This window comes from Talpa europaea, assembly GCF_964194135.1.
Source record: "Talpa europaea genome assembly, chromosome: 15".
NCBI classification, from domain to species: domain Eukaryota; kingdom Metazoa; phylum Chordata; class Mammalia; order Eulipotyphla; family Talpidae; genus Talpa; species Talpa europaea.
Window position 1 is genome coordinate 16,700,999 of NC_140083.1, and position 27,929 is coordinate 16,728,927.

General features: G+C 36.6%; 1 protein-coding gene across 1 annotated transcript; it reads left to right on the top strand.

Annotated features, from left to right (window-relative positions):
* Positions 1–27,929, top strand: LTA4H (leukotriene A4 hydrolase; the record flags this gene model as incomplete). The annotated part of the gene is made up of 19 exons (XM_084254924.1): positions 1–159; positions 5,771–5,901; positions 6,151–6,271; positions 8,648–8,716; positions 10,272–10,376; positions 11,351–11,403; positions 12,848–12,920; positions 13,170–13,310; positions 14,138–14,161; positions 14,573–14,643; positions 15,075–15,186; positions 15,722–15,866; positions 16,928–17,031; positions 17,440–17,510; positions 18,163–18,217; positions 20,485–20,580; positions 25,670–25,752; positions 26,428–26,532; positions 27,812–27,929. 19 exons carry the CDS (start codon positions 1–3, stop codon positions 27,927–27,929), a joined length of 1,836 nt encoding a protein of 611 aa, XP_084111050.1.

Sequence of the window (27,929 nt, forward strand, 5' to 3'; positions counted from 1 at the left end):
ATGCCTGAAATAGTGGATACGTGCTCCTTGGCCTCTCCGGCTTCGGTGTGCCGGACCAAGCACCTGCACTTGCGCTGCAGCGTGGACTTTACCCGCCAGGCGCTGACCGGGACCGCCGCGCTCACTGTCCAGTCCCAGGAGGACAATCTGCGCAGCCTGGTACGGTGGCCCTCGCTCCAGGGGTCCCCCCGGGACCGCCCGCCGCTCGGTCTTCACCCCGCTGCAGCCCGTTCCCAGCCCCTGGCTCGCTTCTGGCCCGTGCATCCCTTGGGGCTGCTGCTCAGCCCGCGCCCCTTATTCTGGACCTCCTCTCCAGCCCCCCTGATTTCTCAGCACCCCCTGCTTCAGCCTCCACCCCCTCAAGATCGCCCCCACCTACCTCCTGTAAAGCCAGGCATCCCCTCCCTCACCCCCTGCATGTGCTTACGTGTCTCCCCCCCAGCCTGCTGCTCAGAGAGCTCTCCCCTTCCCTGGACACATCCTCCGCCTATCCACTCCCTGCTGCTCACCCCACGCTCAGGTTTCATCTTTGCACGATTCCCCCCTGCCCCCCTTGCTGGAATTCTAGTTCCCAGCGCTTGCATCCTCTGTGGCCTCCCCATTTCCTCGGCCTGCAGCCCAGAATTCCCTCCTCAGGCCCCAGATTTCTTCCAGTCGTCAGCGCACCTTTCTCGGTTCATAGTTGCATCTAAGATTCAGACCCTATATCCTCTTGATCCCTGCTCCTTGGCACCTTTATTTCAACCCGCTGACACGATGAAGCATCTTCTTCCCCAGATGCCCCTGCCTGGTTCTCAAATCCTTTAGGGTTCCCAGCTTGAGACCCCTCTCTTCGTCCTGCTTTGATACTTCCAGTCTCTACTTTCTGTCTCTCTCCAACATCGAGGTCCTTCCTCGCTTTGATTTTAGCCACACTGCTAATATTTTAAGGACCCCTAGGTCATGCAAGCTTTCTAAGGATGTTTCTGTAGAATGTATTATTTGTTGGTTCCAAGAAGCAAGTAATTTTTTGTGCTTCTTAGAAATCATGTACCTCTGCAAGCTGTCTAGCCGCTTGAATGGTGAGATACTTGCTTAGATTTATGAAATGTTATTAAATTATTTTATCTGTACAACATAACCGGTTTTCAGTGTTCTTACTCGAATTGTCTGATAGTACTTTGGGTTGTACCTTTCACCCGAAGAATTCCGTAGATGACTATTTAGAAATAAGAGGGACAAGAAAAGACCAGCCACAGAGTACTTTGCATGGGGTGGTGTGCTAACAACCTATGAAAACACGAAAAGAGCAACTCCATCACCATATTGTCGATTTGATGGAAGGAAATCAGTGGGGTCAGTTAACTGGGCATAATAAGTTTATGTAAGAATTGGTTATTTTCATGACTTTCCCTGTTTAATAGGCCTTTATTTTTTAGTTCATTGCTGTGAATTATTATAGCAAGTAACTCTTTGTTCTTTAACGTTTTTCTAGACTAATTCTGCATTGAAAAATAGGTCCACTCCTCTAAGTACTATAAGAAAATAGATAAAGGAATTACAAGCAAGAAGGTTAACTATTTCCTTATAGGCTGTACTTTGGTCTGTTTAAGTACCCACTATCTTTTAGTGCAGGCAGCTTTGCCCATGCAAGATTGGCAAAACTGAATTCCTATTTAAAAGATTAGCAATCTTTCCTCTTATTAAAAGCAAGTGGATTTTGATTGCTTCACACTGCTTAATAGGGCCTTGCACTCTCACCTGTTTTAAAAAAAATTAAAGGTTTACCTCTATTCCACAAGTAAGCAAGGGTAAGCCTGCCTAAACTTTGAAAAGAATGTCCCTCCAATGTCCAGTTGAAAATCCTGCCCATTGTTTTTGCATTCCCCCATATCTCAAGAAAAGTAAGATTTTTAAATTATCATACCTGGTTGGCATATCTGTTTAATAAATTAGAAAGCCTGAAATTATAATAATGTTGGAGTCAATACAAGAAAAGATAGTTTTCTATAGTGACATCTGTTTATAACTTTTTGCTTATTTGTAGTAATAACATGAGGCCAAGAATTTGGTTTCATTTATTTGAAGTTAGCTTATTTCTTTCCTCCACTAGATTACAGACTCTTGAAGGTAGAGACTATGCTTATGGCCCAGTGAATCCCAAATCTCAGTATAGCACCTGGCACATAGTGCACACTCACAAGTTGGATGAATTTGATTTAGAAAGCTTTGCCCACCAAAAAATAACAAACGCTTAATATGGACTGTACTGTTGATAGTGATATGTGAGGTGGCATCATACCTCACCAACATTGAGAGTGAGGCCTGCCTGGGAGAGGACATCATGTGTTCTGTCTCCTTCCTACCTCCATTCTTGGAGTCCATTGGCAATGTTGAAAGAGCTCTAACAAGACCAATTCCTAGCTTTTCTAAATATCCTTTTGAAATTATGAATTATCTGCACTGAAGTTTAGTACTCATATATGTGATAACCTTTCAAGTATTTATCTGTTAAAATTTCCAATTTTCCTAGGTATTCTTTTAGTTGGTGGTTATCAGGGATTTTAATGTCTTGGTCAAGATCACAGACTAGTAAGTGGCAGAAGGCAGAAATTGAGTGCCAGTCTTTCTGATTGCAAACCCTCTGCTCTTTACCAAGTAAATGGCTGGGTTGGGAATGAAATGGAGGTGTTTTTTTTGGTTTGTTTTTATTTTTAACACATAGCCCCCCTTTTTTTTTTCCATTTCAACACCTTGCAAATAACAAGTAGATGATATAAATAAAGACATAATAATTGGACATAAACTTTTTTCTTTGCTTCCTGCTTTGTTGCAGAAAGAATTTGCTTAAAACAATGTATGCACTGTAATAGTATTAAAATTATTAAAGAAATTGGAGAAAAAGAGAATAAGGATAGGAAGAAACAAAATTCAGGCCATAAAGCCCCTACACTCAAAAAGAAAAGTAGGCCCCCCCCCTGGTTGAAGTAGGCTCCCCTAGCACCGTGTGCAAAAAAGGGAACTTATTATATATTCCATGGAAACTAACCTGCTGCCCAGAAGGCCAGGTCTCCTGGGAGCTATTTTTCAAAAAGGTTATTGTGAGATATAGTAAATACTATTCTGGTAAATTTCCACCATTAGTAGATCTGTTTCTTATAATTACATATGGGGAACTTGTCCTTACACATAGTCAACATGCAATAGAGATTTGTTGAAAAGTACTAATTCTAACTTGTTCACTGTCCAGGGTGGGTTTTTTTTTTTTTCCCTATTCTTTTTCTTTGGTCAATCATTTCATAACATTTGTTAGTGAAATTTGAAGGCAAATTTCTTAAGTAATATGAGAATGATAGCTGGGGTTCTGGAGAACAGCTTAACCATTGCATTTCTGTTTTCTGGTAGTGCAATCCTTGCTTCTTGCATCGACTGTACTATTTTTTCAGGCTCTGTGCTGAACCCTGGGAATGCAACACTCAGTAACATTCTCTGTCCTTTTAAGAATCCTCAGTCAAGTGCAGAAAAAAGAGTATTATATAGCAGCACAGTAAGTGCTTTAGGAGAGAGCTGGGTCCTCTGCTGCTACAAGTACAGAGGACATGAAAATAATTTCAGAAAAAGTCTTAACAATTAGATGACTCTTAGGATTCTGAAGAGATTTGAAAGCTTTAGGCAATATAAAAAGTGCTTTCTGCTGGAAATTATCCAATTAATTCACCCTTACAGTTATAAGAGTAGTATCTATGTGAGTAGTTATATTCATATATATTCAATCAAGGTTTTAAAACAAATCAGATGTTCAGAAATAGGTCCTAGAATATGAAGGGACAAAGGAGCAACTGCTATTCTTAATAAGTTATAAGCCTAATAAAACCATAGGTTCTGCATAGGCAAGTGCAGGAAGATAACTCAGTTCTAATTTAGATTTAGGGCAATAATTGAGGAACCCCCTCCCCAACCAATAAGAATAACAAATAATTATCCAGTTGGAGGGTATTCACCAAATTTAATTGCTCTTTTAAAAAAGGAAAAAAATTAAACTAGGATGGAACCAATCAAATATTGTTGATTCTAGATGAGAATCATAGTAATGATTGCCCTTGAGACTTATTCTGAGCTTATCATCCATAATTAACTAATAAAAAGAGAGATAGCTGGAAAATGACTGTGGTTGGCTTTTTAACACCCCCGTGCTATTCCAGGTCAGATTTCAAGGAAAAGGTGCCACAGGTTAGCAGATAGAGAATAGGAAGGCTAGTGGTGAAGGTCTGACCTGGTGGTGTTAGAAGAAATGACAAGACAGTATAAAAATAATGTGAAAGCAAAACTTGTTAATTTGCTATGTGGGATTGGGATCAACAGTGGATTATTTGAACGTTTAAAACCCTAGGTACTTTAAGCAGTTCTATTAATAGAACAGAGAAAACAGTGGAGAGAGTACCATAATGGTGCCTTCATTTTTAGAACTTTTAAAAGCTTTTTTAATATGAGGCGTTATTTCCCATGGAAATGTCAAGCAAGCAATTAGAGCTATCCAGCTGTAGTCCTGAGGAGAGGATACAACCATAGAAATAGACTACTAGTTATCTGCACAGGAGGATTAGTTGAAGAGGTGGCTTCAACTAATGAGTAAGGGCTTAGGAATCAAGAAAATGGTAAGAAAATCAAAGGACTGAAGCTGGAACATTAGGACATTTCTGTAAATTGGAGTTAGAAGGGAGGGACAAGAAAAATATTAGACAAGTAGAATCATTTATGTGTAAAGTTAAAGAAGCCAAGAGGACTTTAATCAGATAATGTGGTCCATAGGGCTTTAAGTGGTTATTGAACAGAAAAGACATCAGTGATCAAAAAATTGCCCTTTCAGTGGCAAAGGAGCTAGAAACCAGATTGAATGGGGGGATGGAGTCTCCTGCATATGGATGATAAAGTGGGAATAGCAGTCATACATTGCACTTGGACTTTAAGAAAGGAAGCAGAAACATAGACTAGATATCATTATGGGCAGAAGGATCAAGTGGACTTTCAAAAATAATATGGGAGGCTTGTTTAGGGTATTTGGACACAGTTTTGGGGCACAGGAAGGTTGAAGATTGTGGAACAAGAGATTGGTTGAGCGATCATAAAGGGTGTGGATTCTAGATATCAGGTAGAGGATTACTAGGATGGAAAATACTCAGACATTGCTGCTAAAGGAGTGTCCTTATTTATTGACAGGAACAAATATGTATGCCCTCCCAATCCTCACTGGGGTCTTTTGGTGAGACAGCATTCCATGCTGAGCTTTTTCTAGATACACAATAGCAACAGTATAACCAGACAAGTGTCAAAGTTTATTCTGATTTTTAGATATATTAAAGTACCAGGGAATACTTGGACTATTTGAGTTCTACAAAGAAATGTATGGGGAGATATATTGTAGAGTCATAATGAAGGAAACAATTTATAATTGAATTTTTTCATAGCAGGGAAGTTTAGGAGATGAAAGCAAAAAAGGTATTTAAATTTAGAATTGAATTTTACGTAAAGCCCAAAATTTGGGTGTCTCTTCCAGAATTACCTAACAATATATATGCAAATCTTAGCACCCCAAATTTTCAGGATCCCAAGAGAAGTGATCTGCACTAACTTGATTCCTTTCATTCCTGTAATTTCATGCTCTATCTTACTCTCCATAAGCAGTGAGTTCCTCTATGCAGTTAATCATTGTAATTAACCTATAACTAGTATTTGTCTTCTACAGTGTATAAAGATATTTTATTATCACTTAAACATATTAATTTGATTTTAGACTTTGGATACAAAGGACCTTAAAATAGAAAAAGTGGTCATCAATGGACAAGAAGTCAAATATACTCTTGGAGAAAGTCAAACTTATAAAGGATCACCAATGGAAATCTCTCTTCCTGTTGCTCTGAGCAAGTATGAGTGCTATCATCTTTCTCTTTCATAGCTAAATAATAGGGAAAATATATTTTTGATTAGACAGTTTTCCTTTTCTGTTTCCAGATTGCATGTATGAAATAATTGATTGGTATGCTATCCCAACTGATGGCTGACCAGTAATGAGACCTTATAAAATATTATCGATGTTATTCAATGGATATATATTATAAAGCCATATTTTAGTTATATTGAATTGTACTTTACTAATATATTTGTTTCCTACAGAAATCAAGAAATCGTTATAGAAATTTCTTTTGAGACATCTCCACAATCCTCTGCTCTTCAGTGGCTCACTCCTGAACAAACGTCTGGGAAGGAACACCCATTTCTCTTTAGTCAGTGCCAGGTAAAAGGACACTCCTAACACAAACATATGTAGTTTAATCAGGCGAAGTGGATGTAGTCCTCTGGATATGGGGGAGAGTCTTACCTAAGATATTATTTTAATTATTTTCACTTATATCTCTCATTATTGACATGTATATTACTTTTAAAAAGAAATGTCCTTTAATGTAAATAATGTCTACTCACATTGGACTTTCTAGATCATATTTACATTTATATCCCCAGCACCGTAGATTTTTCAGAGTAGGCACTCACAAATGGGCACAAAATGAAAGGGAAAAATTAATGAAACAAAAGTAGTATGTACTAGTTACCAAAAAATGCTGATAGTATAGAAGTAGAAAGTGATAGAACAGATTTTCTAGTATTCTCCAGATGTCATTACTCAGAAGCACTCAACATTGAGTTTGTTGTATAACCTTTCTAGACTTCTCTTACACATTTACAAATGTATATGTCATGTAAATCTATTAAATGTACCTTTAAAACAATCTAATTTAAACTATTTCTGTTTTCTGTTTAAAAACTAACAATAAGAACCACAGAGTTAAAGACAATGTGTCATAAGAATAATATGTAGCAAATTGTCTTTTGAAAGAAAAAAAACTAATTCTGTTAGTAATCAAATAATTTACAATTAAAGACACTCACTTCATTAAACATTTACTGTATTTCCAAGTACTGTGTTTGGTTCTTTGTATAATTAATCCTCTCTATATTCTTTATGATAGATGTTTTGTTAGGCTCAAATATGAGTGCGAGTCTATAAGAAAGGAAATAATATTGGCATACAAAATATACATGTTTGCTTTCTATTGCCAATTGAAATATCTTTTAATCTAAGAAACCTTCAATTCAATAATCTAAAAGAGATATAATGTTCTAAATAAGAATATATAGATCATATATAGTCCATAGCTAGAGGTGACAAGAAATGCAGGATTTGTGAGGTCGAGTAATATAAATTTTGAATATTATTCCATTTCTTATTGGCAACAGTGTTTGAAAAGTAAGAAAGAGATTTCAGTTAAGAAATGTTGCTGTTGATAAGAAAAATGTAAATAAGATTTTGCTTTTGCTTAAGATTGTTTGGTATTCATATTTGCCTGGGTTTAGTCTTATCCAGTGATGTACATATAAAAACCCCTTTTGTTTTACAGAGTCACCTAACTCAGGACCACTAAGGAACTCTAAAGGCAGTCTAATAATTAAGTTGACATACAATAGATTAACCGGAGAAAAAAGAAACAAATTTAATTTCATACATTTGAGGATCCCACATAGACATGCGAAATTCATATAGTCATGTGAAATCACCTTTATGTGATACCTTGAGCCAAGGAATGGGAGAGAACTTGGACTGTAAAGGGGGGTGGGTAATTCACCTGTTGATAAGAACAGATGTTCCGTAATTAGTTGTTTGCCCTGCAATACTAGTAGATCATAAATATTTATCTCTGCTAATAACTCTGATTCTGGGCAAGGTTGTCTATCAGGTCTTCTAGGTTATAAGGGAGTGGCAAATATTTGTCCTTTAATCTGCTGGCTTATAATTGCCTTCAGCTCAAAATAATCCATGTACCAAAATGGCACTTTTTGGGGAGGCTTGTTCCCAGCAAGATAGTTCCTATCTTCACCAGACTTATCTGTAAATAGGCCAGGGATAAAATCATATGTGTGCCATCCTTTGTTTAATGGAGTCAGTGCTTATGACAAATTGATCAGAGAGCAAAGAAACACTTTACAGATTAGATGAATGAATGTCTAGTGCTACTTAGAGAGATGGTTCTTCCTCTCTCCTTTTTGTCTTAGTGTTAAATTTTCAGGTCTGCTGCAAGCTTGAAATGTCAAGACTCTAGCAACATTCCCAAGCTGTGTTCCTCAAAACACTGACACCCTTTTAGATGTTCATCACTAAGAGAAAAGTATATTTCTTGTTAAAATAAGTGTGAGAAATCAAACAGGTTTCTTAGTTGTAGGTCTTTTCAGAAACTTCAGGAGACTGACGATGTTCCTCATGACTAAAAGGCAGGGGTGTAGTGTGACAAGGCTCTCAAATTTATCTCACTGAAGAATCCCCTTTTTTCAGAGTTCTAAATAGCTTCTCTCTGAGCACGGCTATTACTCAGAGCAGAGCAGGAGCATACTTTTTAATGTTGCTATGTGCTTCAGCTGAAACCTGAGGGCTGAGAATACATTAAAACAAAAAATTTTTGCTATTTTAAAAACTCCCAGGAAATGTAAAGTGTAATTTTATTTTTAAAAAGAATGAGTCTAAGAGCAAAGCTGTGATTTTAATGACTTCTTAATGCCTTGATTTATAAGAAAGGAGAAAACTGCAAAACTGACTTTTTCTTTTTCTTTCTCCCCATCCCAGGCCATCCACTGCAGAGCAATTATTCCTTGTCAGGACACACCTTCTGTGAAATTAACCTACAGTGCAGAGGTAAATATCACACATTTTTAATTGAATTCTATGTGGTATAAATGATAAGCAGAGATAATAATTGAATTTTTATAGCTAGAAATATTTCACTTAGTTAAATATCTACCTAAAATATGTGAAAATATAAAAAAAAGTCTGTGGACCTTATTTTGAATATCAGTTTTAAAGGCAGTTTTGAAAAATAACTGTAGATAAAGGAAATTCATGCTATTCTGATTTTTAAAGAAATTCAGAATTCTGGACCTAAAAACAAAAATTTGAGAACAACCTTTTTTAACTTTTAAAATTGGACATTTGCAGGACTCAAGGTTCTATAAATACGATCTGAGCATCTATCTGGGGATCTAACAGGCATAGGTTCCAGACTTATCTGTTTTTCCAACTTATTCTTGTACTGCTTATCCTTTCAGAAAAAAAGGTAGGCTACTGTTTATAAATACATACCCTCCAGAGGACAGGTCCTACTTAGACCAAAAATAGAATTGAAAATCAACCTGTGTTTAGGGGGCCTTCTTGAATCACTGACACCCTCCAACCCACATCAAGGCACACCTTGTGGAGTGAGTGCTCCAGAAGAGTGTCCCTGGAAGCAAGGAACCCCAAGATCTGGACTTCTCACCTCTTAATAACTGCATGACCTCAGAGAAGGCTTATGACCTCACAGCCTCTATTGTCTCGTCTTTATAAAATATAACTGCCTAAAATGAAGCAGAATTAAATTATTTCCCAAATGCTTTTTAGCTCTAGGATGTATAGTTATAGCATTGGATTCTGGAGCTCCTAATTCTGTGTCTGCTTCAGTGATAACTGAGTACTGGACCTCACAAGGACATGGAAGTGTAGTGCTCACAGGGATGAATGTGGCTAGAGTGTTAACCTTAGGGATTGGTCCTTGATTCTGGCATTTATTAGAAATAAAACTTTCAAAGTCATGGAGCTGGAGTGTACACTTAAGTGACCAAGAAGATCCTTTCCATATAGAATTCCAGACAAAATTATCTCACCATTCTTGCTGACAAGTTTTAGTTTCTTGTAGTCATGAGCCTTAAAAAAGTTGTAACTCCAGACTTACATTTTTAATATAAAATTGCTGTAAAGAGACTGTAGCATCCCCTTTGAATCTGTTTTGGGGTGTGAAAAGGATCAAGGGTGGTGGCCAGACTGGGTGCCAGGCACGGCTTTGGGTTCTTCATGTATATTATTTACTCTTTGCAGCCGTGCTATGAAGTATTACCCTCATCTGATGGGGAAACTGGGGTTCAGGAAGGTTATTTGCCCAGAGTCCAGTAGTTATTCTGTGGCAAAGCTGAGATTTTTAATCTAGCTTCTACCAAATGCTTTTAATATGGTAGAAGAATAGACAGATACTCACATTCACTTTTAAGCTGGTTTTACATATTGCTAATTATCTTTACAAAACAGGTACATATGGACTTACGTGAGTTTCTAGTCATTGTATAGGTAGTCACAGGAGGGGAAAGGATATTTCCATATATAATTTAAGATACATACAACCTTCTGTTTATAACTGGAAATGACTGTTCTTCTCCATTAGGTGTCTGTCCCTAAAGAATTAGTGGCACTTATGAGTGCCATCCGTGAAGGAGAAGCACCTGACCCAGAAGATCCGAGCAGGAAAATATACAGATTCAGCCAAAAAGTAAGATACATGGATCTTTTTATTTAGTTGGTGGTGAAATATTAATAGCCTTTACCCATTCAGAGAGCAAAATGGCTTTTGAAATATTTCAGAATTTAGGAAGCAGCTTCCATTTTTCCCCCTTATTTTTCTTTCATGCTTTTAAAATATTTTTTTCTACTTGTAGTGTTGTGTTGAAAAAAGAGTGGCTGGGTTGGGATAGTAGGAAGTGTGCCTGATCACGTTTTTCCCCCATCCCCAGCAGTAAGAGGTTTCCTGTTCCTATAAATAACACTTCTACCTGTTCTGTGCCAGAGTGCAGACTTGTGGTTGGTTAATGTTTACAAATGGAAGTGCTATCGTAGATGAAAAGAGCACTGTGAACTTTAAATTAAAATTTCTATGGTTGGTAGTTTTTTACTCATATCTTTGATCTTTTGTAAACTCTGTGTGTGTGTGTTTGTTTGCTTTTTCACTAGACCTCCTTAAAAGGACACTGGAGAGTCTCAATAAGCAATTTTGCTCCAACCCCAGGTTTTTTATTCCATATTTTTGCCATCTTCTGATTGCTGGACTATTTTGCACGCCTCTCACATATACCAGAAGTGGTTTAAAGTATAAAGAAATTTTAAAAAATTAAGTCATGAGAATAAATAAAAAATCTAAAGAGAACACAGTCTCCTCCTTAAAGGTTAATTTTGAGAACTGCTTGAAGTGTACTATGTGCATCACAATTCTCACATTTCAAAAGCTTTCCTTCCTGATGGAAGAAAAGGGAAATAGTTGTGGTGCAATGTTTTATATCATAATCTTGAACTATTTGACCCTGTAGAACTGAGAGCTATTTGAGAAGTCCAAAAGCACATTTATCTACACTAATGTTAAGAGATCTGGAAGGGAATTTACTGACTTTGGAATGAGAGTTGTCTTCCTCTAATGCTTTTAAACACTAATGCAGACATTTGGGGGGGTGGGGTGTTGTTTCCCCTCTTTAGGTTCCGATTCCTTGCTACCTGATTGCCTTAGTTGTTGGAGCTTTAGAAAGCAGGTAAGCTTTTCAACAAATTTTGAGGTTTATGAAAAGGTTTTCATAAACCTTTTGAGGTTCTTGAACCTCTGTCAGGATTAATTGGTAGACCATTTGCATATTTCTCAAGATATCAAGCTGACAGCTGCAGGAATATTCAAATCTAGTTATAAAATATAAGGAATAAAATAATTTTGAATTTAAAAATCTTTACCAGTTACCCACTTAGATTTTCTAAGTACTATAATATGAACATGCTCTTATATTTAGTTCAAAATCTGAATTTTTATGAGTTTGAACAAGTCACTTCTCATAACCTCCATTTCCTCCTTCTTGATATTGCAATATCTGCATTTCCTACCTGCCTCATGGGATGGTTTTGTGAAACATGAAATAAAATATACTAACACCTATACATTTTACCAAATATAAACAAATATAAAATATTTCATTACAATAGGGTGCTCTCTTTCTTAGATTTTGTTTGTTCTTATTTCTAAACAACTGAATATTAAGAAAGTAGAAAACACATTTTTGAAGTTACCAGAAATATGGAGAAGTTGTGTGGGAGGATTCTGATTCCAGCTGCAGCATTACTAGCTCAGACACACCTCTTTGAGTTTCATTTCCTTGATTTAAAATCTAGAAATAATAATACATATGTCAAAGGATTTTTGTGAAGATTAACAGACTAACACATCTAAAGCTCCTGGCCATGGGAGACACTCCCAGGACTGTCATTAGCCAACAATTATTAACTCACATTATGTGCCCACTTCCTCTGCATTGTGCCACTGAACACTAACAAGTGGGGTAGAGACAATGATTTTTTTCCCCCCAGTTATACCAGTGGAGAAACTGACATGGTGAGTTTTAGTACCTGGCCAATAGTCTCATAGTTAGGAAATAACAGAGCCAGGCACCAGCTGGAGGCCACCTGACTATAGAGGTGACGCAGCAAAGATACACCTGTGCTTCTAGCACAGCAGCCACTGGCCACATGAGGCTGAATGTGCTGTAAGCTTATAACACACACTGGATTCACATGCTTTATCACTCTATTTTACTATAAAAACTTAGTATGCAGGCGCCTCCCTGGTGGCGCAGGGGTTAAAGTCTCAGTGCTACCAAGCTATTGCCAGCCACTAAGGCATGAGTTTGATCTCTGGCCAGGGAGCAACCCACATGGCGCAGCAGACCTCTCCTGTCTCACCCGCTGCTTCCCTTAGCAGTGTATTTTAGTCAGTCTACCTGTCCTTGTTTCTACCTCTCCTAGACCCTGACTAACACTGTTCTACCTTCTGTTTTGGTGAATTTGACTACTTTAGACATCCCACAAGCACATGATGAATCACACACCTACTGTAAGGATTTAAATTTTTGCCTTAAATCTTTCCTAGAACCTAATGAGTAATTTTTCTCGAATTCCTTTTTTATTCAACTTTTTTTTTTTTTTTATTGGTAGGCAAATTGGCCCAAGAACATTGGTCTGGTCTGAGAAGGAACAGGTGGAAAAATCTGCTTATGAGTTTTCTGAGGTTGGTCATATACTTACTCTATTTGTTAATTGTGGTAGACAATAGATTTAAGTTTGAATATGAAATATGATGGCTTTAAGTGATGTGGCAAAAGAGTCAAACATATCTTACGTGAATTTGCAGTTGCTACAGATTTTGGTATCTTTTTCATTTAAAATAAGCAGCATCAACTCATAGCCCTCATAGAAAGCAATATACACTGTTATGGTCATGATTAAGAGGTGCAAATTTTATGCATTAATTTTCCAGACTGAATCTATGCTTAAAATTGCCGAAGATCTGGGAGGCCCGTATGTGTGGGGGCAGTATGACCTCTTGGTCCTGCCGCCATCCTTCCCTTACGGTGGCATGGAAAACCCTTGCCTCACTTTTGTAACACCTACCCTGCTGGTAAGTGGAAATACTTCTTTATCTGAAATTGAGTTCTCCTCAATTTCTGTTTGAGATATGATTATGAAGAACATTAGACATATATTTTAAAAGTTCTTACTTACATAACCCTTCTATCTAGTCTTAATGCTCATCATGGTTATCATCATTTCATTTCTCAAAAAAAAATAATTTGGCCATTTGGAGAAAAGACTATTATGTTCAAGGTGTTGTGGAATGTTGGGGTGGGAGGGCTGGTTATCATGTATCCAGACCATTTACACTTGCAGTATAGGTACTAGCAAAACAAAGAAACAATAACAAAAAGAAAACCAAAATATCTTTGTTAACCATGGATAGGAAAGGATTAGGCCAGGCCACAGAATATAGCTTCATTTTATAAGCCTTTGTAAGCTACTTTAAATCTTCCTAGAAGCAGATGCGATAGCTCATGGTTGGATTAGCAACCAAATAAACAAAACATACCATAGGAGACACAGGACACTATAAATTTTTCATAAATAGACGATGGGTAATGAGGAGAGAAGGAAGTACATAAGGGCCAATAAGAGCAGATAATAAAGATGGAAGTCGAAAAATAGGTTTCCTGGGAGTTAGAGACAAATATGTTGGTCCTCCATGAAGTGGAAAAATTCCCTAGAGTTAGTGAGAGGAAAATTATGCTACAGTCCTGCATTTTTTGTTCTGCTTTCTCTTTTGAGTTCCTTGGAATGTAGAAATACAGTGGATCATTAATGCCAGAATGCTATATTTTGACCAAAGGGGTCTTTTAGATCTAGTTTGTAACTTGATAACTGAAATGCTAAGGTAATTTTCTTCTTTTTTAGGCAGGTGACAAGTCACTCTCCAATGTAAGTCAAAAATTATTATGATCTTATCCTCAAGAAGAATTAAGTCAACTGATTTTAAAATAGTCATTGTATTATATTGAAGATATGGCTATAAAAGAGTACTTGGGGAGTCTTATTGTAACATTGTTACATTAACAATTTAAAATTGTATGGTTTGATTTCTTCATATAATGATATAGTCATTTAATAGTTTCTAAATAATTTTTGTTTCTAATTTTTAAAATTATGCTATACTGGGGTTTTGGGTTTGATTTGATTTTTTTTTAAGTGAATTGAGTAATTTCCTATCGCAGCTAATCTTAAAATATTTTTGAATAGCCTGGAATTGAAAGAACTAAGATACTTATCAATGGAATAGTTGAGGTTAAGATAATCAGTTTTACTACAAGTCACTTCCACTGTTTCCTTTAGGTTATTGCACATGAAATATCTCATAGTTGGACAGGAAATCTAGTGACCAACAAAACTTGGGATCACTTTTGGTAAGATGATGATGTCGATGATTTCTTTTTTGGTTCTTGCTATTAACTTCTTTCCCTGCCTTTCACTGCTCTGAAATGTTTTGTGTGTATACATTGTCTTTCTTTGTTATCATCTTTTTGGTAGAGATACTTTTTTTATTCTATAACACTTATAATGTTAAAGTAAAGGTGTTCAGTTTGTGCTTGTTTTTTAGTTCTAGGTATAGTCACTTTTTAATACAGACACGTAAAACTAGACCCATGACTTCCGTTTTCTCTGCTGGATTGAGCTTCCCATTGTTTTGAAGGCAATTCACTTAGATGTTACTCTTCTTGCTTCACAATTGCTTTATGCTGTACCTCTACCAAAAAGGTATTTCCCAGAGGAAAATACCTTGTTAATTAAAATGACTTTTCCTCTCAGCTGTGACACTGTTTTAATTTTTTCTCAGGTTAAATGAAGGACATACTGTGTACTTGGAACGACACATTTGTGGACGATTATTTGGGGAGAAGTTCAGGCATTTTCATGCTTTTGGAGGATGGGGAGAATTACAGAATTCGGTAAATGAGTCATTCTTTCATCCAAAGTTGTATAGGTGTTCAAAAATTTAGTGTAAAGCATCTGTACTAAATAGCAACAAGAAAGTCATTTTTACAGGTGCAGAAAATCAAGCAGATGCTGGGATGACATTCTGTCAATACACGTCCTTCATTATCATGTGTAAGGTCAATTTCCCAACCAGTAGGAGCCCGTTGAGTCTCTGCCATTACATAGCCACTTATTCTGTTTGAATTTTATTTGGTATATTAATATCATTTTAAGTGCTCTCCCCTGAAAATTGAATTTGCTGACCAGGTCTGAAACATTTTTTCTAGTCTTTTATAAGAATAAATCAAGAAATATACAAGTAGCCATTTCATTAATAGACTTCCAGAAATTAATGCTGACATGTCCTATTTCCAGTCTCTGAGTTTGCTTAAGTTCTAGATTTGCCTCAAGTTAGGCCACCGAGTAAGTAATACTTCCTTGTCAGCTTGTTTGCACAGCGATATCAGTATTCACGTACTGACGTTCATCTCAATTTGTGTCTTGCAGGTAAAGACTTTTGGGGATACAAATCCTTTCACCAAACTTGTGATTGATCTGACGGGCGTAGATCCTGACGTGGCATATTCGTCAGTTCCCTATGAGAAGGGCTTTGCTTTACTCTTTTACCTGGAACAACTTCTTGGAGGCCCAGGTAAGTACTTGGCTTTTTAAATTTTTTTAAAGGGTCTTGTGCAGAATAAGGAAGAATTTGTAATTGTTGTTTTGCCCCATTTTTTACATCTAGTTCATTATGTATGTAGCTGCTGAAGAAACCTGTACCATTTTCTGATCTTACTTCTCTACTTAAAACCTTCAGTAGCCCTGAGTTCCAAATTGCATTGCTTGACTTAAAGGAAAAAAAAAAAACTCATCAATTTTTTTTTTTTTTAATTAGGAAAATAGTATGTACTCCTGAAAAAATGTGTGTGGTACAGGAAGTTTACAAGAGTATAATAACCAGTGAGAGTCCCTCAGCTCCTTCCCACTCTTAATCGCTGTTAGCAGTTCTTTTTATGTTGTTCCCAATCTTTTCCTAAATGTTTTCTGATTTCTTTCTAAATTTTCTAAGTGTAAATGAAAAGACAAATAAATATATGTAGTTATTTGAATTGCAGAAAATGGATCGATCATATTGTATATTTGTCCTACATTTGTTGTTTTTTTTTTTTAAATTTAACAGTTGCTCACATGTATCTCTCCTTGTCAGTACATACAAATCCATCTTATACTTTTCAATACCATGGTAGGATTTCATTATATGTATTTCATTATGTAGATGCGCTGAATGTATACAACCTTCCTGTATGCTGGATGTTGAGGTTTTCTTCTTTGTCAACTGTTTTAAATGCCCTCTCTCAGCTGGATTCATTCTGCCTGCCTGGTCTTATTGTCTGCCTTTCTAGTCATACAAAGGTTATTGTAATTAGAGCTTACATGTTGTGTATTCCTTTTGGGGGGTTTCATTCTGTCATCCCATACTTGTAATTAGCATTTCTCTTTCTCCCTTCTACCACATTACAGTTATTCAAGACCCAATTTTAAATCCTACCACATTTTTTGAACATTCTTTCCTTCTGAAAGCCTTATTAATTCTCTGCTCTTTGAATGTTCTGTTCTTTGTGTTTATTAGTATACTACGAAGCACCCAAAAAAAGGCAAATAATTATCTTTCTATTAAGTCACTTCTTTTCTTCTTCTTGTTTCACCTCTTAGAGGTCTTCCTAGGATTCTTGAAGGCTTATGTTAAGAAATTTTCCTACAAGAGCATAACCACTGATGACTGGAAAGATTTCCTGTATGCCCACTTCAGTGATAAGGTTGGATTTTAAAAGTTTTCTTATTTTTTTGTGCAAAACGTAATATACTTTTATTTAAAAGCTCTTTATGGCTGATTTGAATTACTTAATGATAGTATTAAGACTCAACCTTTCATTGTATTTTTTTTTAATTTAAAATGTGATCTCAACATGAACTAAAAACAGAATGTTCCTATTTCAGAGAGATGTGCACTGTTATGTTTCAGAAACTTATTTTTTGCATATACTTAATTTTCCTATTTGAATTATTTATACTGATTAATATAAATTCATTTCAGAAAAGTGACAAATTATCTTGATATGTATAGACAAAAATATAGATTTGAGGACCTAAAAGTCTGTTTTAGATATTTTTTTCTGATAGAAGGGATTGCTCTGTAGCAAACTGGATGTTCTTACTTGTCACAGGTTGATCTTCTCAATCAAGTTGACTGGAACGCCTGGCTCTACTCTCCTGGCATGCCCCCTGTAAAGCCCAAGTCAGTATTTCCTTCTCCTCCTAAATCCTAAATATCTGAAAGGGTTTTATGCCTTTTTTGAACTGTTAATGATGAGAAGAGAGTTTTTAGATGTTTGAAACTGAACCCTGAGGTCAGACTTGCTTTGCTTAATGGTCACAGTTAGTTGTTCTCACTTTCTTCTGATGTCCCTGTGACGTCACGTCCCTGTGATGTCCCTGTGATGTCCCCATGTCTCAAGCAGTGCCTGACACATAGCAGGTGCCTCTCAGATCCACTGGATGTTTGGCCAGTTGGAATGACAGAATGTAAAATCCATGAAACAATTTTGTGTTGTTTATCAGGTTGTCCTTAGTCACTAGGTCTGTCCCTGCTGCACTATGCACACTAAATATGCTGAACTGAGTCCCGTCTCTTTACTGCCGGGGCTGGTCACCTTCTTTCCGAAGGATGATCAGGTGCTTCGTTATCTGTCCCCACGGACTCCTGAGTGCTTACATGAGGACAGTAATATTAAGTCAGGCAGAGGGGTTTTCTATTTCCATCACTTTGAAGTTCCTTATTTGCTTTTAAAAAGAACTTTTAATTTTAAGTATGTTTTGTTACTTGCATTTGTGAAAAAGCAAGTATATTTTTATAAAATGTAGTCTTTAATATTTTTTCCTCTCTGCAGTTATGACATGACTCTGACAAATGCTTGTATTGCCTTAAGTCAAAGATGGATTACAGTGAGTAATAATATGTGATGTTTGACTCCTTTTTTATTATAAACTCCAGCACTTCTCTTCCATCAGTTTGCCTCTCCCTTGATAAGACTTCATAATTACAAGCACAACTGACATAAACACATTTGGAAATAATTATATAGCTGACTTGGTTAGTATATAAATCAACAGAGATTCAGCAGGCCAGGATATCAGTTCATTCATTTTACAGAGGAAGAGGAAAGTATTGGTTAACTTGATAGGTATTTTCAGTGAAGGTCTTTTCAGAAAGCTTTTGCTATGGTCAGAAGGCCAGCTCTGGGAGGTATTAGGTCACTGATGGATGTCATAGAGTGTCCCTGGTCCTGCTGGGCTCACCCTGCAGCTGTTGTATAATCATACTCCATGGTGGTCACACAATGAAATATCCTGGGGACATTTCCCCACCATTAAGCCATACATGACTGTATAGTTCAGATCAGAAGACTTGTGGGGTTTGAATTAGAACAGTACAGGAGCAAGTACTAATAGCTCTGAAAGAGATTTTTGAGAGTTAATTTTACAGCTCGCTAACAACTTGAAAACTGAATGTGGAAGATAGGAGAGAAATGCAGAAAGCTCTAGGTATTAGGAAAATCCACCTAGAGCCAGAAGAAGGAAGAACAACCAAAACCAGGGTAAAGTATGAGGAACATGGAGCAAGAAACTACAGGAAAGACATGTTAATTTAAAATAAAGTATAAACATCTTTGAGGGATTTTCTTAGAAGAAAATATAAAACCAGGCAGCCTTCTGCTTGTGTGCACGCATGCCCCACCATCAAGACCAGGCCTATAGCTACCGGTGTCTGCACTCAGCACTGTGGCTGCAACGTCTGGGGCTGGAGGGGCGGCATCATTGTGGCTTCAGTCTAGATAATTAAGAGGGGCTTGAGGATTCCTATGTAGTGAGAGAGATCTGGTAGCACAACATGCCATGGAGAAAAGGACAAGCAATATCCAAGAGAAACAGGGTTTCTCAGCAAGGTGATGTGTTAGAACCCTCTGTTTCAATTTGAAAAAATGTATTCCGGCTTACTTGGTAAAATAGCTGCTGCTCCTGATTTCTGCTCAGATATTTTAGGTTCGGCTGCTAAGGTGGGGTAATTATAAAAGGTTCCATCATCAACAGGAGCAGGCAGTGTTGGAGGCAGACTGAGGATGTAATCACTAATTCTCTCCTTGCCTTATGCATTCTATTTCTGGTTATTTTTCTTTAATATTAAATAAATACAAAAGAAAATATGTACATAACCTATTTGTAAGCTATACAAATCATCTGTCAAGCAATACCTGTGAAAATTCCATGAGCATGGTAAATACGACCTTGTAGGCATCTGTGCACCATCACTCCCATCTGGCCCTCCCAACAAGGTGACCATGGCCTTGAATTTTGGTTTATCATTTCCTTGCTATTTATGTTTTTACTGCTCATGACAATATCCTCAAGTAATAGTTTAGATTTGCATATTTTTGAGGACAGAATGAGATCTCTATTCTGATCTTGAGGTTTTAAAGAATGAAGTTCTAGTATTAAGGGGAGTTCAAAGTGAGGAAGCTACAAAATAATGTTTCTTTAAAAGGATATATGAGTATATATTGAATTTTCTGGAAGAATATTCATAGAACTGCTAATATTGGCCACTGAGGAATGGGAGTTGAAGAAACAGAGCAAAAGCAGAGAAATTTTTCATTTGGTCATACTTGTTTTTTTTCCTGACATTTGCATATATTTCTTTTAAAATAAAAACCCTATTTTGAAAGAATTTTAAAATGTTTTTTAAAGATTTTTAAATGCTATTTTGATATGCATTATATAATATTCCTTAATTACATCTTTAAAGACTCACCTTTCTTTTTCTTAGATGACTTTCCAGGAGTAAGTGGGGAAAATAGGATCTGTGGAGATAAAGGAAAAATATCAGTTTGTGACCTTATCAATTAGTATTAGTATGCTATTAAAAAGAATATGCAGCTTGATCCTGTACCCAAACTTTTGAATTATCCTTTAAATTAGTTTTTTTTGTTATGTTTCTTCACTTTGGATTCTATGTACCTTGAATGGTAGTAATCAGATCTTTAAGTTACAGTAACTCAATCTCATCATTAGCTACTTTAAATTTATTTTTTGCAGTCTTTTATACCCTTGTATTTCTGGTTACTATTTTTTTAACTTTTACTTTATGTCAGATAAACCAATAAATATTATTAAGTGGTACATGAATGAAAATAACCAGGTAACATTTGTTTTAGGCCAAAGAAGATGACTTAAATTCGTTCAGTGCAGCAGACCTGAAAGATCTCTCTTCTCATCAGTTGAATGAATTTTTAGCACAGATGCTCCAGAGAGTAAGTACCAACTCAAAATGTCAGAAATTAAAGTGGCCATAAAAGTACAGCAATTAGGTCAAACTAGTTCAGAAATTAATGCAGAAACTCATGGAAAAGGATTTTTATAATTCATTCACTTATTTAGAGATATTTGTTGAATGCTTGCTAAATTTAGTATTGTGCTGAACATAAAAATATGTAGGAAAGAAATATAGTTTATGGTCTTATAGGAAAGGTCACCCATGAAAAATTTAGCAATAGAAGGAGGGTTATTTTAGGGATCATTTGAGAAAAAAATTAACCAGTGAGGAAGGACTACATTCCAACTGGAATAATCAAGGAAGGATATTTGGAAAAGTGGGGCTTAATTTGAGTAGAGCAAGTTATCAGGGAAAGTAGAAATCCAAGGCTGACGTAGCAACCTTGCCCAGTATTGCAGGAACCAGTTGTGGCCCTGGGTAAAAAAGTGAATGAGAATATCTTTGGAAGGACTGCTAGGACCAAATGTGATGGGCCTTGAATGCTAGGCTAAGAGCCCTAAACTTTATTCTCGTCAGTAGGAAAGGATTTAGCATCTTTAACAGGAGAGTCATTGAAGAAATGGTGGGTTATGAAAATGAGTCTACTGGTGATGTGAAGGCTGGTTCGACATGGGGAACACAATGAAGAAGTGAGCTGGGGGTCTCTCAGGAGTACAGCATGGGACAGAGGGAGCTGGATAGGAAAGTAAAGTACAAGACAGATGTGAGGACAATTACACCAGAGAGGCTGGGGTTTTGTGGCTGACTAGATTTGGGGTGAACAGGGAAGAGACCAAGTCAATTTTAAGGTGTCAAACTCAGGTAATTAATAGAACATGTGAAACTGAAGGCAGATGTTGCACTTTGAGAGGGAGATAATGATAGGACCTTTACTGTTGCGCTAAAGGGAGCACTAAGGTCTGAGGACCTTGAGGATGGAGAAGACTTTGAACAGAATCTCCTATGGAATCCACACAAAAGAGGAAAGGATTTAAGGCAACAGGTGCCTTTCAAGAATCAGTTTTTAGTATGTGAAGTCATCATGGTTTCAGAAATTTTTGTCACAGTGCCATGTGACCCCCAAATCAGAAAGGGGAGAAAGCCTGATGGGATGACTTAGGAATAGTCACAGCAAAAATTGGTGACAGTAAGGGGGCCCAGGAGGTGACTTTTTGACTTAGCAGGGTGGACTTGGAGTTTAGTTGAGGCTGAAAAGCCTGGGAGGGTCTAGCAGCCAGTGACAGCGAGGTGGCTCTATCAGTGTGGAATGAGAGAAAGATGAGGTTGTGCTGGAGAGCAGCCTCACCATCTAGAGACAGCCACCCCACCATCCAGGAGTACCTCAGACTCTCTTCTTACCCAAACTGCACCCATCTACTTTCCTTTCTTCACCCAAACTTGTCCTTTTAGCATGGGTTAAGATGAGCACAGATTTCTGAACTCCCTGTAATTATTTAGAAGTTTGTATTTATAGGATAAATGTATTGTCTCCCTAAGTAAAGAGTCAACATTACTCATTAGATTCTCAACGAGGACTGTAATATAAAAGTTTAAAAACTACTATTTCGTAAGGATCATTGAGAAGGGATTTCAGAGGAAATATACAAAGGTAAAACTAGAGGCCATCAGTGGGGGGAAAGTTAAGGAACTTTGAATGAATTTAGAGAATGCAATAAATTTAAGATCTACAATGCTGCAGGAGGCCTTGTTGCTCCAGCCAGATAGGATACTGACAAGCAGTTAAGAAAAAGGGTCTCACACCGTGGGGCTGAAGATCTGACATTCCTTTGCTTTTTGTTTATGGACATAGAGAAAAATTTATCAGAAAGTATATTAGGCAATAAATTATATGTATCAGCATACTGTAAGTAAATAGCACGAAAAATTGTTTGTTTAGAAATTAGTTGTTGGGCTGTTTGGCTCACTTGACAATGGGAAACAAGTTATTGAACATGCCTGACAAGCATTACAATACAATAATTATAGTACTAAAACTACTAAAAAAAAAAAACAAAAAAAAAAAATCTTAAAATGGTTTAATTTATGTAAAACACAAATTCTCCCAACCTTGATCCCAAACTTTAACAGCATAGCAAAAGTTTGTAAACTAAATCTACTTTTAAACCATATTACCTATTTTTGCATACAATCACAGTGCAGAATAACTAAACAGCAATTTCAGCTGGCTTTGTTGGAACACTCCATATACGATCAGAGCAAACTGTTGGCATCCGGTCCATGTAGGCTTCAGGAACAAAGTTGGTCTCATCAGACTCCACCTGGGCTTTCCTCTCCATGAGGGTACCAGGGACTTTTTTTTTGGCTGGGTTATTCAGTCCTGCCAATGGAGGCAAGCTTCCTCACCTTCTTTGGAGGTTTTTGTAACCCTACAAACAAAGCAAACAGGTTCTCCTCTTCTTGGTTCAGCTCTGTTTTAACTTTCTGGAAGAACTTCACTTAAAGCCACACAATCAAACTCATGTCCAAATTTGTTTGTTTAAACAGACAAAATCCCTATGGAAGTTATGCAAAAACAGACTCTGAGATAAGTAGTAAAAGATTACTACTACTATTTTTATGCTGTGTTGGTATCAAGGGGAGAGAAAATGCAAACACAAGTTAGCTTTTCTGAAAAAAAAAAAATTGCAACCTTGCTGCAGATCCTGATCACCAAAACAAGAAAACTTTGTGGATTCAGAACAAAATGCAAAAAAAATTACCAGTATTATGTCAAAGAAAACTTAGTAAATATCAGGTGCATTTCCAGGTCTATTCAGTCCTTAGTAGGAAAGTTTTACTCTCAACAGTTCCATCAGTAGGAATCTGTTGAGCCCTTTTCTCCCTATATTTCCAGAAACAATTTCTGTAGATATTAAACAACTGAAATATACAATATTACAAGGTGACAATCACCATTGACAATTTACATTCATCTCAGGTCAAGGTGTTACCCGTTTCCCCAAGTGACAATGCTTTCCTTTCAGTTTTACTTCATTAGGTAAAAGCCAAATAGGACAAATTTATCTAACGCCTTTCCCAGGAGGAAAGGGAGAAACTTTGTGGAGTGTCTCAGGAGCAATACTGAGGTTCCACAAAATTTCCTTGCATCAGCCAAATGACAGGCTACCAAATTTGTACTTGAATTTAGATTTTTGGGAAGCTTTGCCATAAGCATCAGAAAAACAACAGAAACAACAACACAAAATTTCCATGAAGGCACCGGTTTAGTCCAGCACCACAATGTTGACAACTTCACTGAAATGGCCTGTGTGGCCACACGAAAGCAAGATTTAGTATTAATTAGTCTTTTTACCATTAAATGAATAAATTGATCAAATAATGTAACACAGCCAAATTTCCAACACATATTATTGTTTTTCTTCAAACCCATTATTTGCAGGTTTTATAAAGCAAGGCAAATAAAATTCACTTTCCTCAAACCTTTTACAACTTACTACATACCCTCAATTTTAGCTTTTTTTTCTATTCTTCCACATTCTGGCACAACCAGACATTTTAATTTTAAGACAAAACTACTCTCCCTTACCTTCTTTTTTTTTAAATTAACCATTAGTCATCAATTTCCTTCCTCTTTTCTTCAGACATCACTGAAACTTTCAACAAATTATGATGGTGTTTTTCTTTTAGTAGTCCAGAACATAAGGAGGTACTTTATGTGTTCACCACCCCAAAATGTTACTTTAAACATAGCAGATTACTAAAATTGACTTAAAAACAGTATAGCTTAGTTGCACTTGGTAAAGTTAATATGAAAAAAAATTTTACATATACATACATATATGCATATATATACGTTTTTAGTCAAGGAAAGAAAAATACTTTAAAGATACATTTACATAAAAATAATGGTCAAAAACAAAAAAGGGGGAAATGCTGCAGGAGGCCTTGTTGCTCCAGCCAGATAGGATACTGACAAGCAGCTAAGAAAAAGGGTCTCACACCGTGGGGCTGAAGATCTGACATCCCTTTGCTTTTTGTTCATGGACATAGAGAAAAATTTATCAGAAAGTATATTAGGCAATAAATTATATGTATCAGCATACTGTAAGTAAATAGCACGAAAAATTGTTTGTTTAGAAATTAGTTGTTGGGCTGTTTGGCTCACTTGACAATGGGAAACAAGTTATTGAACATGCCTGACAAGCATTACAATACAATAATCATAGTAGGTCCTTCTATTTTGTTTTCTCTTGAAGTTTCTTGGGAAAGTTTTTAATATGAAGCTATTTGAGTTAAGGAATTTCTAGGTAGAAAAAGTTCTAATAGCTGAACTGCAGCTGGTCTCCGGCTGAAGGTCATGTGAATAGAATAGTCCTTTGATGCTTAGGCTTTAGCTGATAGGGATGCACTGGCGGTTATTCACTATTTTCAATAATTGTCTAAATGAAAAAATAAGTAGCTTTAATGTTAGGTTTGGTTTATTATCTATTAACCTTGAGAGCTGCCGTCTAGCTGAGACCTGTAGGGGCCAGTAGTCTATGGGAAACATAATATACTAATTGTTTTTGCTTTACACATGATAATGTATTTCCTTATTATTATTACTAATAATGAATAAAAAAAGACCTGCTGAGTCTCGCGGCAGAAGATACTAGCACCTCACCAAGTGTCAGTGTCTCCTCATTCTACCTCATCCCCTTCCCCTCAGCCCTTAAGTTTCAGCCCTTTCGTTTTCGCCTAGGCCGTCTCATCCTTTCAGGAACCCCTGGCAAGACGTTTTGCCGGAGGCTGGTCCTCGGCACTACATGGTATGAGGAAGAACTTAAAGACTCTGGAAAGGATCTGAAAGTTCTCATATATACCAAAATGTCTGAGGAGAGGAATTCTTATTTCTTCTCTGTGTACCTCACAAATTGTTACCCCTTTGCTCCTAGTGGGACATCCTTATCCAGAATAAGTTTGCACAAGTTTATTTTTGTGTGCATTTGTTTCTTTTACTTTTATCTAACTTATTCCTATATTATAAAATATTAGAGTATTAATCTGGCTAAGAATTTCTCTCCAGCTCCTTTCTTCCAAGGAATCCTGTTGAAATGGTACGTTTTACTTCTTTATTTTGCTCTTAGGCACCTCTTCCATTGGGGCACATAAAGCGAATGCAAGAGGTGTACAACTTCAATGCCATTAACAATTCTGAAATACGATTCAGGTACATCATTTTAACTTGTCTCTGTGGAAGAAAGCAGAAAAGTAGTATAAAAGGTGGAAAAGGGGAAAGCAGAGTATGAGACTTACACAAGTCTTGAGCAATGCTTGTCAAATGCACTGCATCTATAGAAATAATTAATAGTCATATTTTAGGAATAATTAATAGTCATAGTTGCAACATCTATAAGATGAAACTATTATTTTTTTGTTAGAATTGATACTAAATTTCTCTTGCCTTAAAAAAATTAGAATTAATCAGTAATAAATAGGTGTTCTTCCATAACTAGACAAATCAACTCTGAAATGGGAATGGTTAGAATCTGTCATTGATTCTGTTATGTGGTTAATCATTCTTAATTCAGATTTGTAGTGTGAAGCTTAAACCAACATTTAATTCCTTCAGAAATTGCATGTAGAAGGTACATGACACCTGTATAATCCAAACCTTTTAAAACAAATGATCTTTTTCAAGAACAAATTCCTCTTCCTTTTCTTCTCCAAGTATTAAATTGTATATATAAGGATTTGAGAGTCTCAGAATAAAGGCAATATAAAGTGATATACAGTAAACAGGATTATTCATCATTACAAATGTAATTTTCAGATATACCTGTCCTATCCTGTCCCTCTTCCTCATTCCTCAATGCCCTCCCCCCAAAAAAAACTCTCCTTTCAGATGGTTACGGCTCTGCATTCAATCGAAATGGGAGGAAGCAATTCCTTTGGCTCTAAAAATGGCGACTGAACAAGGAAGAATGAAGTTTACACGACCCTTGTTCAGGTAAGAATCAAATCAAACCATGCTTTGAATGGGGAAGAAAAATGCTTTTCTTGTTACTAAAATACTTTGTAAAATGCAATCTCATGACAATCTTTTTTAATTTATTAAAGATTATAGATATAATTCTGAAATAGGAATTAATAAATTCTAAGTATTTAAAATTTGTGATTATTTCATTAGCTTTTTAAGGAGTGCTATATGTGGATTATCCCAAATAGGGTCAGACACTAGTGAAAAGGCAGTAAATCAAAGACAAATTTGTATACACTGAAAGAGCTTTAAAAGCAAGATCAGGGCCTCCCCTGGTAGTGCAGCAGTTGAGCGCTGGGCTACAAAGCTGCCCACAGCCTCTGCAGCGCCGGTTCGATCCCCAGCAGCCGGAGAGGGTCCCACATGGCGCGCAGACCTCTCCTGCCACCCGCTGCTCCCCTCAGCAGTATACTTCGTCAGTCTGCCTGTTCTGTTCCCTGCTCTGGCTCTGATGAATTCTCTCACCCTCCCGTGCTTCTGACTGTACCCAGTTCTTGTATAAATAAATAAAATCTTTAAAAAAAAAAAAAAAAAGCAAGATCATTGGTGATTAGGCATAGACAGAAAAAAGTCTGAAGTTCAATGCAAGAAGAACGAACAAGTAAAGCCAAATCTTTGTGATCAAATGTTGCAACTGAAGTGGAAATATAGATTGCTTGACATATAAGAAAGGAATACTGGTATAAGAGGCAAAAACTTGTATCTTGGCCACAAGATATACTTTAAGACTATCTCAGTGAAGTTATTTCTTTTTTTTTTTTTTTTTGCACATTTCATCATTTGTATTGAAAAGCAAATTCAAGAAATAAAAATCTCCTAACACAATGATAGAATACTCTTGCAACTATTGAAATAACGATCCAAAATCAGTATCCATTCTTCTTTTGTAGTGGAAGATTTATAATTAAGTCTTCCCTCATCTTTTTCTTTGGGGGGAAGTAGATAGGAGAGAATGGATCAATAGATGATAAGACAACACCTACTTAATGAGATTAGTATGGCACTTTTCTATAATATTTGAGTTATTTGAGTACTTAAAAATTTCAACAGAAGATTTTGTTAAAATCTTTTTTAAAACATAAGTGAAGTTATTAACTATGTGGATTTAGCGGAAATTCTGGAAAAAATAGAACAATGACATAAATAGCTGTGAATCATTCATCTTGTCTGATCTTTGTTAACTTCACAAGGATAGTAAAATTTGCTAAAGTAAGTCTTTATCCATCTCTGTTTTTTTTTTTTTCCACAGGGACCTTGCTGCCTTTGACAAATCCCACGATCAGGCCATCTGCGCCTACCGGGAGCACAGAGCCAGCATGCACCCCGTGACTGCCATGCTGGTGGGGAAAGATTTAAAAGTGAATTAA